At 37.5% G+C, this 13486-nt stretch overlaps 1 protein-coding gene across 3 annotated transcripts in view; it reads right to left on the reverse strand.

Moving 5' to 3' along the window:
- BRWD1 (bromodomain and WD repeat domain containing 1) overlaps positions 1 to 13486 on the reverse strand; it is a 128003-nt gene that overhangs the window by 58464 nt on the left and 56053 nt on the right. For all 3 annotated transcript variants that reach the window (XM_059921577.1, XM_059921576.1, XM_059921574.1), the window contains 3 exons: positions 8889 to 9074; positions 4500 to 4683; positions 1950 to 2043 (listed from right to left, as the gene is read on the reverse strand). In XM_059921577.1, the coding sequence (XP_059777560.1) occupies positions 1950 to 2043; positions 4500 to 4683; positions 8889 to 9074 (464 nt within the window). The remainder of the gene's footprint in view (positions 1 to 1949; positions 2044 to 4499; positions 4684 to 8888; positions 9075 to 13486) is intronic.

Consider the following 13486-nt stretch of genomic DNA (forward strand, 5'->3'; position numbering starts at 1 on the left):
TATTGTTCCTAACATACTATTCCTAATTCATATTCCTAATATGAAAACAACCCAAACGTCCTTTAAGAATAGATTAAACAGCAACATTCTCATTAAGGGAATAATCCAACAGTGAAAACAAATGAACTTCAACTACTCACAGCAAAGATAAATCTCACAAGGGCAAATGCAAGCCAGATACAAAAGATTACATATACATACTATATGATTCCATTTAGATCAGTGTTTCTTATCCTTTTTTTTTACATTACCACTACCTTACAGGAAACTTGACTTTCTCCTAATTTACTCCCTCGAATTGTAATACCACAGACATACATACAGTACATAAACACTTATGTAGTATATCTGTACTTTGTACATAAACAGATTAAGTGTAAGGCTTAGCCTTCTTATCCAATACAGGGTTTAAAATAGATAATATTTTTGGGCTTCCCTGGTGGCGCAGTGGTTGAGAATCTGCCTGCTAATGCAGGGGACACGGGTTCGAGCCCTGGTCTGGGAAGATCCCACATGCCACGGAGCGGCTGGGCCCGTGAGCCACAACTACTGAGCCTGCGCGTCTGGAGCCTGTGCCCCGCGGCGGGAGGGGCCGCGATAGTGAGAGGCCCGCGCACCGCGATGAAGAGCGGTCCCCGCACCGCGATGAAGAGTGGCCCCCGCTTGCCTCAACTAGAGAAAGCCCTCGCATGAACCGAAGACCCAACACAGCCAAAAATAAAATAAAATAAATAAAGTAGCTATAAAATAGATAATATTTTTAAGACAAAAGCTAAATTGAAATTTTTAAAGCTCTCTGCATTTAACTTTATGACTTTCTTGAATAACTTTTGATGTAATTTAATTACACAGATTGTAATTTATCAAATTACATATCCAAATTAGAAATTTCTGAATACATAACAGCACAGTAATCAAATTTTTAAAAATCTTCCAAAACTTTTCCAGCAAAAATAAAACAAATGAAAAAATTAATTTCTTAAAAATTTTAGTAAATTTAACTTTGAAGGTTTTTTATCATGAGAAAATATCCTAACTATAGCTGAAGATAGTCAACATTTTTTTCTTTTCAGTACTTGACGTAATCGATTTGAATTATTTTTAAATTAAATAATAAGATAGAAACTATTTTTATTTAATTCTCAAAGCCCAAGTCATAAACAAAAACACCATGCATCAAGACAGTTAATGCGGCAGACAGGCATGCACAGGCCATTTCTCACAACATGGCTACAAAACTGAATGATCAACTGAGAGAATATCTTGCAAACACAACCATTTTCACCATAGTTTTGTAGCACTGATCGTGCATACATTTTGTGTCAATTCCATTAACTTGTTAATGCTTCACATATGATGGTCAAGAAATTAAACACTAAGGAATAAGATTTTCTCAGGTAGGGTTGGGCTTTGTTGCAAACCATTGTGACACCTAAGATTTTTTTATAAATGCATGATTTGGAAAACATCAGAAACAGACAAAGCTAACCAGCATCTTTAGAAGTCAAACAGTTGGTTACCTGCAGGAGAAAGGAGAGAGTAGTGATTGGGAATGGATACAAAATGTTTTTGATGGGCTGGCAATGTTCTAGTGGTTATTAGACAATAACTTTTTTTTTAGGCCGTGCCGTGAGGCATGTGGGATCTTAGTTCCCTGACCAGGGATCAAACCCGTGCCCCCTGCATTGGGAGCTCAGGGTCTTAACCACTGGACCGCCAGGGAAATCCCAACAATAATTTTCTAGAATCCTTCATCACTGTTAGGCATTAGGCTACTTTCAGCAAGTTTCAAGCCACTTTTCCTAACACCTGTACAACTTTATGTCTACTATTTTAAATCCCAAACAGAAGACTAATATTACTAATATTCTCACTGATCAAAAAGAAAACTATAAATTTCAGTTTAATTTCTAATTTGTTTATTCCTAAGGAAATGGAATTTAGGTTACCTTTTGTGAAAGATGGAGAGTCTTCCTCTTTCTTCCAATTACATAAAGATTTCTTTCTTCTTCACCTTTCTCTATTCTGAAGTCTTCTAACTTCCTACAAATTTAAGTACCCAGTTATATTAGTTGCTGATAAATAAAGGATATAAGGAGAAAAAAACTAATCATTACGATTCTGGGAATCATAACTTAAGTATTTTTTTAATTAATACAGAAAATTCCTAAAGTTATAACAAAACTTAAGGCAAACTATACTTTTCTAGAAATTTAATATAACCAAAATCTCAGAGGCAGCTAGGAGGTCCTATTTTTCATATTTAACACAGAAATATTCATTCATTTATATTTTGATTGGTCCTATGAGGACCAACTCAAACAGAATCTCTCGTGTTAGCTACTCAAAATGTACCCATGATTTTCCAAGATTGCAAATCCATTCTCTAAAGGATTCTACTGTATCACTCAGCATCTCCTTCATAAAAACTCAAGTGTATTTTAGAACAGAGTTCTAGAAAGAGCTATGCTCTTCTTTGGGAAAATTATACTGCAGCAGCTAGCTGACTCACAAAATCCATTCTTCTTTCTTCCTTAGAAGCAAAATCTCAATTTTCATCTAGGCTCTTTGCTGCTCTAAATAGAGACTGTATTACCTTGCCTCCTCTGTAGCTAAGTATGGCCATATGAGGACATTCTGGTCAATGAGTTATGAGGAGACATGTCATGTGGGACCATTAAGTCTGCTTAAATGAAATTCCTTCAACTAGAAATGTCCTTTTTGCCGCCTTCTGCCGTCTCTTCCTTCTTCTGGCCTAAATCTCAACCTCTATCACAGATGCAATATGTGATAGCTATTATAAAGTCCAGCTATCTTGGACCTTGAGGTGACTTTAAGACTGGAAGCCACACTCTTAAGATGGATATCAGAAAGAGAGGAGCCTGAGTCCCTGATTAACTGGGGAACCATGATTCTAGCCTTAAACTACTTCCAGTCTTCCTTTATGTTAAGAAAATAAATGATCGTTGAAGGAACTATTCTTCAGGACTTTCACTCCCGATACCTATTTGCTTCCCTTGATTTTGACAACAAAAAGTATCCTAAAATGACACTTTCAGTTCTGATGACCATGCATCTCAGACATAATTTTAAGGCTTAATTATAGCATGCTGCATACACGACGGTGATTTTCTGTTATTTCTCATCCCAATTCCAGATTTTGCTTTTCACTAGTTTATCGTATACTTATAAAGATCCTTAAATTCACTGTATGAAATATAAGTATTATCCAATATTACTCCACCAATCAACTGACTCTTCTAGCTAAACACATGAAAACTTTTACAAAATTACCTTCAAGGTATTAGTTATTATGAGACACAAACATGACAGAATACTGAAACATTTTAGATATCAATGAAAAACAGTATTTGCTGCCTCCATTTTGATAACTTGAAAATCAGTACATTACAATTCAGTACAAGGAAAACCCTACGATCCACACTATACTTATGAAATACCATTTCTCACTAAAAGAAAATAGGGCCGCTTAAGAGAAAAGACTAATCCTAAGTCTAGGTCAAGAAATTTACAAGAAGAACCTGTAACACCCTGCCATGCCTGACAGCAAAGATGCTACGCAAGGCTACTACATCATTTCAAAAGGACTCAGGAGCCAACCTGAAGAAGCTCCTCCTGGCCAGAGATAAAAAAATTTAAACATTAATAAGGACATTAGAAATAAGCTAAATCACAGCAGTGTAATTAATACAGTGAAAAACACAAACACACAAATTGGCCACTGCAGGAGAATATAAAGAAATAAATCTTTATTTTGAAGGTAAATAAAGCAAAATGAGCAGGCAGCTATCCTGTTTTTTATATACAAACTTTACTACTGGATAATCAAATAGTAGATGTGGGTAAATTTTTATTTGGAAGTATCCAAGATAATAAAGACTTCAGAGCTGAAACATCACTATTTTATAATCCCTAATAAATTAATGAACCTGGGCAGTGAGTATCAGTTCCTGCTAGCATCACAAAAAAAAAAAAAAAAGAAAAGAAAAGAAATAAAGAAAAAGATATTATGTGCCTTCTGATGGAATTTTACCACTTATGAAATAGTCTTGCAAAAAACTAAAAATATGACATTTGGAACAACTGGAAATTTAAACACTGGCTATTTGGTTCTACTGAGGAATTGTTTGTTTTTTAAGATATGACAATGGCATTATAGTTATATTTTAAGACAATTCCTTATCCTTAGAAATTACATACTGACATACTTTTAGACAAAATGATATTATGTCTGGAATATCTTCCAAAATAATACTGAAGGGAGAACAGGGGGGTGTTTGTATAGATGAAACAAGATTGGTTATGGAGTTAGAGAACAATTTTGACATTTTCCTACAACAATTAAAATACATCCCAACCCATTACTAAAATATATGTATATGATTATTTATACCACTAATGATTAAAATATGTGTAAATAACCATATAGATATATTTTCAAAGATATAAACAATATTAATAGATATCCTAAAACAAACCTAAATATGCCTAGTGGTACCTCTGGTACAACCACTCTTCGCTTCCAAGCCTGCAGGTCACGCTCTGTAGCCATCTGACTACGTGGAGCATTCTGGTGCATTTGACGAACACCTTCCACTTGTCCACTACGACGCAGACCAATATTTGGAGGGGACTGGATGTCTAAGCTTAGTCTTCTAAAACCTAGGGAAGAATTGTCAAGAATGATTACAAAACAAACTTCAATCTAATATGCATATACATTCCTCCTACTAACATACAAACCAAAAAAAAAAAGATCTACTGAAAAAACTTTGGAAAGAAGAATCTTAATGTGACTGAGATCAAAATGTAGGCTACATGGGGACTTGCCTGGTGGCGCAGTGGTTAAGAATCCGCCTGCCAGTGCAGGGGACACGGGTTCAAGCCCTGGTCCGGGAAGATCCCACATGCTGTGGAGCAAGTAAGCCCGCGAGCCACAACTACTGAGCCCGCACGCCACAACTACTGAAGCCCGCGCACCTAGAGCCCGTGCTCTGCAACAAGAGAAGCCATCACAATGAGAGGCCCATGCACCGCAATGAAGAGTAGCTCCCGCTCGCCACAACTAGAGAAAGCCCGCACACAGCAACAAAGACCCAACACAGCCAAAATAAATAAATAAATAAAGATCTCTTTAAAAAAAATTTAGACTGCAGAACAAACATTAACATAACTATTAACCTCAATTTCCATTTTTATTAGACTTTCTGAAATTTAACGTTCACGCATTTTCTATAATAATGTTATATTTGCAGTCCTAAAAACCTTGCCTTCCTCAAAACTGCAAACTAAAAACACATCTTTCTGGAAAAATTAGCACTGCAAATAGATGCTTCAAACTGTGGTGGCTTTATAATAAGAGCTCTAACAACAAACATTATTTGTGACCGAAAGAGATAATCTAAGCCACTCAAGCAGGCAAGCTGCCAGAGCCCATTATTAAAATTCACAAAAATGTCAAGTGGGGAAATGCTGGCAGCACCTGAATTGGAGCTAGGAGAGTGGGTAACAGGGCAATGCAGACCACATCAAGCCCTGAGCCTATGCAGAGCTGATCAGGTAGACACAGGAGGCAGGGCAACCTCCCAAGAGCTGTAAGTCACAAAGGATGGAGACCACCCTGGGTGGATGTGGAGGGAATCCCAGGCAAAGTACTTGTTTTCTTGAACCACAGGGTGAAGGGGATCCTGCTACTAATGCAACAAAAAAAACTGGGGGCTATATCCTTTCCTATGGGAGGCTATTAAATTTTACTCCAAATATGCCAGCTCTCCTTGCTTAGGGTAAAACTCAAATATGAGTGAACAAACCTCTGCATTCTTCTATGTACAACATTCTGTTCACCAATCAAATGTGAACCAATTTGCCCTACACAACATATTATACTCCATCTATTAAAAATGACATTAAATGCCCCTGCTATTAATCCAAAATTTATATTAAAATATATTGATGTTTAAGAAACACTTTTTGAATTGAGAACTAAAAATAAATACTAAATTTTTTTTTTTTTTTGGTTGCGCTGGGTGTTCGTTGCTGTGCGCGGGCTTTCTCTAGTTGCAGCAAGTGGGGGCTACTCTTCATTGTGGTGGGCAGACTTCTCATTGCGGTGGCTTCTCTTGTTGCGGAGCTCGGGCTCTAGGCACATGGGCTTCAGTAGTTGTGGCACGTGGGCTCCGTAGTTGTGACTGGTGGGCTATAGAGCACAGGCTCAGTAGTTGTGGCACATAGGCTTAGTTGCTCCGTGGCATGTGGGATCTTCCCGGACCAGGGCTCGAACCCATGTCCCCTACGTTGGCAGGCAGATTCTTAACCACTGCGCCACCAGGGAAGCCCTAAATTCTAAATTTGACTGCCCAAGTCATAGTATTATTCTCCAACAATTTGAAGAAAATATATGTTATGTATCACAACATTACTTGTAATAGCAAGCATGAAAAATAACTTAAGTGGCCATAAACAGATTAATTACAAAGACTGGTTATTCCACACAGTGGAGTACTATGAGGCTATAAAAAGGAATGAAGACAAGCTCTGTGAATGGAAAGAGAGTGATTTCTAGAATATGCTCTTAAGGGAAAAAAGCAAGGTGCAGAAAAATGCATACATATCTTGTGCCTCTTGCTCTGATGCACTGAGAAGAACACAGCAACTATGCAGTATTCTTACCTAAAATGTTTAACCTGAATCCAATTATGAGATAATCAGACAAATTCAAATTGAGGGAAATTCTGTGAAACAACAGGCCTGAACTCTTCAAAAGTACCAGTGCCATGAGGGAACTGTTCTAAATTAAAAGAGACGCAATAGTTAAGCACATGGACCAAGGCTTGATTAAACCCTAAAATTTTAAAAAGCCATGAAGGACAATTTTGGGACAAGTGGGGAAATGTGAAGATTGTACATCAGAGAGCAGTACTGTAGACTCTGTACATTGTGTAGTATGGTAAAGTCTGTTGACTGTGATCATTGTATTATGATCATATAAAAGAATGTTCCTGTTCTTGGAAGATACAGAAAGAAGCCTAAGGGATAAAGTTCACATCTTACTCTAAAATTTAGAAAAAAAACATAACAGAGAGAAAGAAATTCTTTCAAGTGTATACGAGACCCATACAAGACTGTTAACAGCATTTCTGTTTGAGATTAGCAAAATCTCAAAACTACCCAAAAGCCCATCAAGAGAATGAATTAATAAAATCAGATATACAACAGAGTACACAATAGTCAAAATTAATCCAATGCGACAACTGAGCAATCTTAAATATACAGCACTATGTGAAAAAAATTAAGTCCCTTTATAAACCTTTTATAAACCTTTATAAACCTTTTGATAAAGTTAACCTTTACAAACCTTTGGATAAAGTTTAAAAACAAATGCTTTTTATTCATACATTTAAGAGTGTCAAATCTATTTTTTAAAAGGCGAATAATCAACATGAGATTCAGAATAGTTGTTATCTTGGGATAGGGAAACAGGACAGGACCACATAAAAAGATGTAGATTATTATCATGATTTAAAACAAACCAAAGAGGAGCATGTGTAAACGAACAATAAGAGTATGTCAAGAACAAAGTTTTGATAGACCCAATTCTGTGCTGCTAGAATCCAAAACAGTTAAATATATAAAAGAAGTAAAACTTAAAGTATAAGGCACTAATTTTAAAGTCATATTTTAAAGAGAAAAAAATAAAACTTGTAGACCTAACAGTCGCTGCAAATAAAAATCTAAAGCACTGCGAGTTCCCTGGCGGTCCAGTGATTACGACTCCCTACTTTCATTGCCGAGGGCCTGGGTTCGATCCCCGGTTGGGGAACTACACAAGCCGGGATTTCCTGGTGGCACAGTGGTTAAGAATCCACCTGCTAATGCAGGGGACATGGGTTCGATCCCTGGTCCGGGAAGATCCCACATGCCACAGAGCAACTAAGCCCGTGCGCCTACTACTGAGCCTGCGCTCTCGAGCCCATGAGCCGCAACTACTGAGCCTGCATGCCGCAACTACTGAAGCCCACGTGCCTAGAGCCCGTGCTCCACAAGAGAAGTCACCACAATGAGAAGCCCGCGCACCACAACGAAGAGTAGCCCCCACTCACCGCAACTAGAGAAAGCCTGTGCATAGCAATGAAGACCCAACGCAGCCAAAAAGAAATTAAAAACAAACAAAAAAGATCCCACAAGCCATGCAGCCAAAATAAAAAACAAATAATAATAAAAAAAATCTAAAGCCTAGTTACGAGGCAGATTAGATGAAAGGAAGATCAAGAGTGAAAGGGCAGAAAGAACTGAAGAAACTGTTCAGAACACAGCACTGAGCGATAAAGAGACAGGAAATTTTATAGCATTTTACAGCCTCTCAAATCTTCTCTTATCTTCCACAAGGTTTTAGCTTTTCCAGAGTGAGTTTTCAGTTGCATAACAATCACCCATCTCTTCTAGATTATTTCCACTAATATAATTATTACTACATTGCAATATCAAGTACTTTGCCCTGAAAACTCACTTCAAGCTTCCTGATTCAGGAAGAAACAGGGCTCTACTCAATTCAGTTTTTTAAGGATTATAAAGAAAAGGAAACCTAGTGTTTCCTTTAGAAAACACTTTGTTCTTTAATGTAATTTTGTAAATACTCTTATTTTAGAGCAAAAAGATTTCAATAGCCTTTCATAGTACTTGAAATTCAAATGTCCATTTGTTAGTCCATCAACCTTACACCTAATAAAGCTACCTCCAGACTACTACTCAAGTTGTAAGCGTACATTGCTTAAGGTTTTTTACACTGCATGTAGGGGACAATGACTTCATTTATTCTTCAATTTCAATCCAGCCATATTAAGGTAAAATATCTCTCATATATTTATTACCTCTTCGGGGCGTTTCTTCCCCATTTGAAAGTCCACTTGGAGCAGCATCCTGACCTGCTCCCATTCTCTGATCTTGCTGCTGCTGCAATTGTCTTATCATTCCATCAAGAACACTGGACTCTGGGCTTTGTTCACCATTGTCATTGGTTTGTAGGCTTATAATTTGTTCAATTACCTCTCCATCACCTGCAAATTCAATGAATGAATATGAAATCATAATACATATGAATAGGAAAAAACTTTCAATAGGCTACAATTAAAATTACATTAGCAATTGTCAGAATTCTTGCTTTTCAAACATAATTAATTAAAGATACCCTTTATATTCATAATTAATTAAGTCATAGAAAAAATTCAGAACAAACTTTAGGGTACTAATACCACAAAAACCTCAACAGAGGTTCTGAAATCCCTAGAAGTGAGCACCTGGAAACACACTTGAGTGAAAGTGAAAGTCTTGTTTTTCTGTTTCACATTAACGTCCCTCATTTATACAAGTATTTCATTAAAATCTTATTTCCCAAGGTCTCTCTGACTATAGCAACCAACAATGTGTGATTTCTGATGTAGAGAAAAGCAGTGGCATTTCTTTGTCTTAAGAAATAAATAAGAGTAAGTAACACCTTTTAGGCCTTCAACAAATGACCACTCCCAACCCCAGCTCTCTCCCACCCCAAGCACGTACAGTTGAGGGAGGCAGCTTCCACATGCCTCTCCCACCAAGCTTAAGTCACTCTTTCAAATAGGCTTTAAGCATATAGCCATAATCCTTCACGTACAAAATCAGATATTTTTAGATGTCTTTGCTTCTTTATTTTTCAAATAATACATTTTCAGAGATATTTAATAGGTTCAGTTAGTGTTAATGGATAAAAAGTGTTAGATGGTTGTGGGGTCTTGAAATTTACCTAAACATTGACATTTTCATGCAAACAACTCATTACATATCCTCCCACCATAAAACGCATCTTCTTTGAACATAATATATAACATGGACCACCCCCCCCCCCACAGGCTTATAAGCAGAACCTTAACAAATCGCAATTAATAGGGTATTAGGCAAAAAGAATGCAAAGATATACTTGCATACTTGCATCCATAGTAACATGTCAAAAACTGAAAAATGTCATAAACTATTCCAGGGGGAAAATACTTCTATCCTTCTATTCTACTAATCTACTTTTAGATCCCTTAAATCTTATTGATAACATCTCCATTTTACTGTGGAAATCAATGAAGAATTTAGAAGAGCTAAACAAAAACCACGGAAATGTTTTGATCACTGTCAAAAAATGACCTAAGACAGCAAGAAGTGGAGCCCTAATCTAAAAGGATAACAAGGGACTTCCCTGGTGGCACAGTGGTTTAGAATCCGCCTGCCAATGCAGGGGACACGGGGTCGAGCCCTGGTCCAGGAAGATCCCACATGCCGTGGAGCAACTAAGCCCGTGCACCACAACTACTGAGCCTGCACTCTAGAGCCCACGAGCCACAACTCCTGAGCCCACGTGCCACAACTACTGAAGCCCGTGCGCCTAGAGCCCGTGCTCTGCAAGAAGAGAAGCCATCGCAATGAGAAGCCCTCACACCACAACAAAGAGTAGCCCCCGCTTGCCACAACTAGAGAAAGCCTGCATGCAGCAGCGAAGACCCAACACAGCCAAACATAAATAAATAAAATAAATAAATTTATATTAAAAAAATTCCGTAAAAGGATAAAAAGACTTTAATTAGAACTAGGAATAACATAACATCCCTAAGATCACAACATGGAACCAAAGGGAAAACAGCAGAAAAGGAGACTTCTAATCCTCTCCCCTCCCCAAAAAACCCTATGTAACTTTTCTTTCACAGCACTGAATTTAAATGTAACTTGGGAAATATCAAGAATGATACTTGTTTCTACTTGGCATAATGCAGTCACCATTCAAATACTAAAGAAGGGTTCTACACATAAAGGCTTAAGTACTACAGTGCCCTTCCACTATAAACTACTACAACACTGGAAAAAATATATATGAAAGAAGGGCTTTCAGATGTTGGATAACAGCACAGGACTGTGATCCCTGAGAGAAGACAATGGAGCCCAGTCTTTTGATTGCTCCAGGTAACAGCCTGGAAGCAATTTCCAGACTACAGAACAAGGAGAGGGAACCCAAGTACCACCCAGAGGTCACAATGAGTTGAGGGACAGAGGTCAGAGTTTGAGAGCAGCGGAAAGACTAAAATATGCAGGGCTGAATATCAGAGAGGACTGGATTGCACAGATAGCTCAGAGGTACGCAATGAGGAATCGATTCTTTGGCTAAATAATATGTGCACACATTGGTTAAAACTCCACCATGCTGGGGAATAAAACATGAAAAAGCCAAGCCATTTTTTAATGCCAAAAAATTGCCAGAACTCTCACAGGGCTGGCAATAGTACATGTTCCCACTAGCCAGAATAGAGACTTCAGACACAAACAAGAGCTGTTTTAAGCATATTTCCAATTTTAACACTCAGAATATTTAAAAATGTGTGTTCAAAGCAGTGGAGAATACAATGACCGCTAGTAGTTTGGTGCCACGGCCTTGATTTGTGCTAAGGTACCAAATGTTTCACCCACCACTGCTTCTGTTTCATCAGTGCAAATGTCAAAGGTAAATAATAGTTCCATATTATTATGAAGATAGTCATAACCTCGAAGACCCCATAAAAGGTCATGGAAAAAACCATGGGTCTGCAAACTACACACTGACAATTTAGGCCCTAGAACAACCATTAAAAATAAGTAAGACTAACAGGTATTGCTAATAAAACATTAGTGGCAATAATGATAAAACACTAAAAAATAAGGAACTTCAAAAAAGTTTGGAAAAAAAGGAGAAAAGGCACAAAGAACAGAAAGGATAAAGACAAAACAAGTAGCATTATGTAGAGCTTTAAGCCTGACTATACTAATAATTATATTAAATGTAAATGGTCTACATAGTCCAATTAAAAGACAGGTTGTCAGATTGGATTGCTGCCTGCAAGAAATCTGTTTTAATATAAAGACATATTGGTTAGAAGAATTGAAAAGACACACCATGATAACACTAATTTTAAAAAGTTGGGTTATTTACTTTAATATGAAACAAAGTTAATGGTCTTCAAAACAAGAAATACTCCTGAGGATAAAAAGGAACATTTCATAATGATGAAAGAATTAATTCAGGGCTTCCCTGGGGGCACAGTGGTTGGGAATCCGCCTGCCAATGCAGGGGACACGGGTTCGAGCCCTGGTCCACGAAGATCCCACATACCGCAGAGCAGCTAAGCCCGTGAGCCACAACTACTGAGCCTGCGCTCTAGAGCCCAGGAGCCACAACTACTGAAGCCCACGTGCCACAACTACTGAAGCCCGCGCACCTAGAGCCTGTGCTCCGCAACAAGAGAAGCCACCGTGATGAGAAGCCCGCGCGCCACAAGGAAGAGTAGCCCCCGCTTGCCACAACTAGAGGAAGCCCGCGCATAGCAACGAGGACCCAACGCAGCCAAAAATAAATAAAATTGTAAAAAAAAGAATTAATTCACCAAGAGCACAATCTGAAACGTGTATGTACATAATAACAGAATTTTAAAATACATAAAGCAAAAATTGAGAGAACTGAAGGAAAAAATAAGACAAATCCACAGGATAGTTGGATATTTCAGCACTCCTTAAAACAGCCACAAAATGGAAAAAAGACAAATGTTTTTCAGCTACTAGTGAATAGATAAATGATGATATATCTGTACAATGGTGCACTATCAATAAACATGAAAAAAAGACTGATACCTGCAACAGGAATGAATCTCAAAAGCACCATGTTAAGTTAAAGAAGCCAGACACAAAAGACTACATATTGTATGATTTCATTTATACAAAATTCCTTAAAAAGGAAAACTCAAAGTGACAAAATAAAACAGTCATTACAAGGGGTCAGGAGAAGGGAGAGGACTAATTCCAAACAGGCCCAAGAGAACTTTTGGGGGCACTGGAAATATTCTGTATCTTGATTGTGGTGGTGGTTTACATGACTGTTTAACATTTCTCAACTCATTTGAATTGTACACTTAAAAGTGGTGAATTTTGTTGTATACAAAGTACACTTCAATCGAACTAATAAAAAAAATTTCAAAGAGTAAACATATAGTGATTTACATTAATCTTTAACTTTAAGGTGATTTAGTTTCAGTAAATTAATCCTCATCCGAACTAAATAGAAGCATCTTTTTTCTTCATTTAATAATATTAGGGAAAAACACTACACTGCCATGAACAAATACAGAAACAGACAAAACAAAAAACTCTGTACTTGGCTAGGACAGGCAAAGTACAAGACAGGACTGGAACATCTTTTGCCAGAAAGTAAGGAAGTGCTCAAGGAATGATGGGGACTTGGGAAAATACACAAAACTCAGCTTGAATGGGCTCTTCCAGCCAAATCCAAGGATAATATGAGCAATTAAACAATGATAGTACTGGATTGTAACCCACTATATAACAATCCGGAAGTCCATACTAAAACTTAATAAACGAAATAAATAAATAAATGGGAGAGTAGTAGATGGCCAGCTAATGATAAAATGCA

This window comes from Balaenoptera ricei, chromosome 4, assembly GCF_028023285.1.
Source record: "Balaenoptera ricei isolate mBalRic1 chromosome 4, mBalRic1.hap2, whole genome shotgun sequence".
Classification (NCBI taxonomy): Eukaryota; Metazoa; Chordata; class Mammalia; order Artiodactyla; family Balaenopteridae; genus Balaenoptera; species Balaenoptera ricei.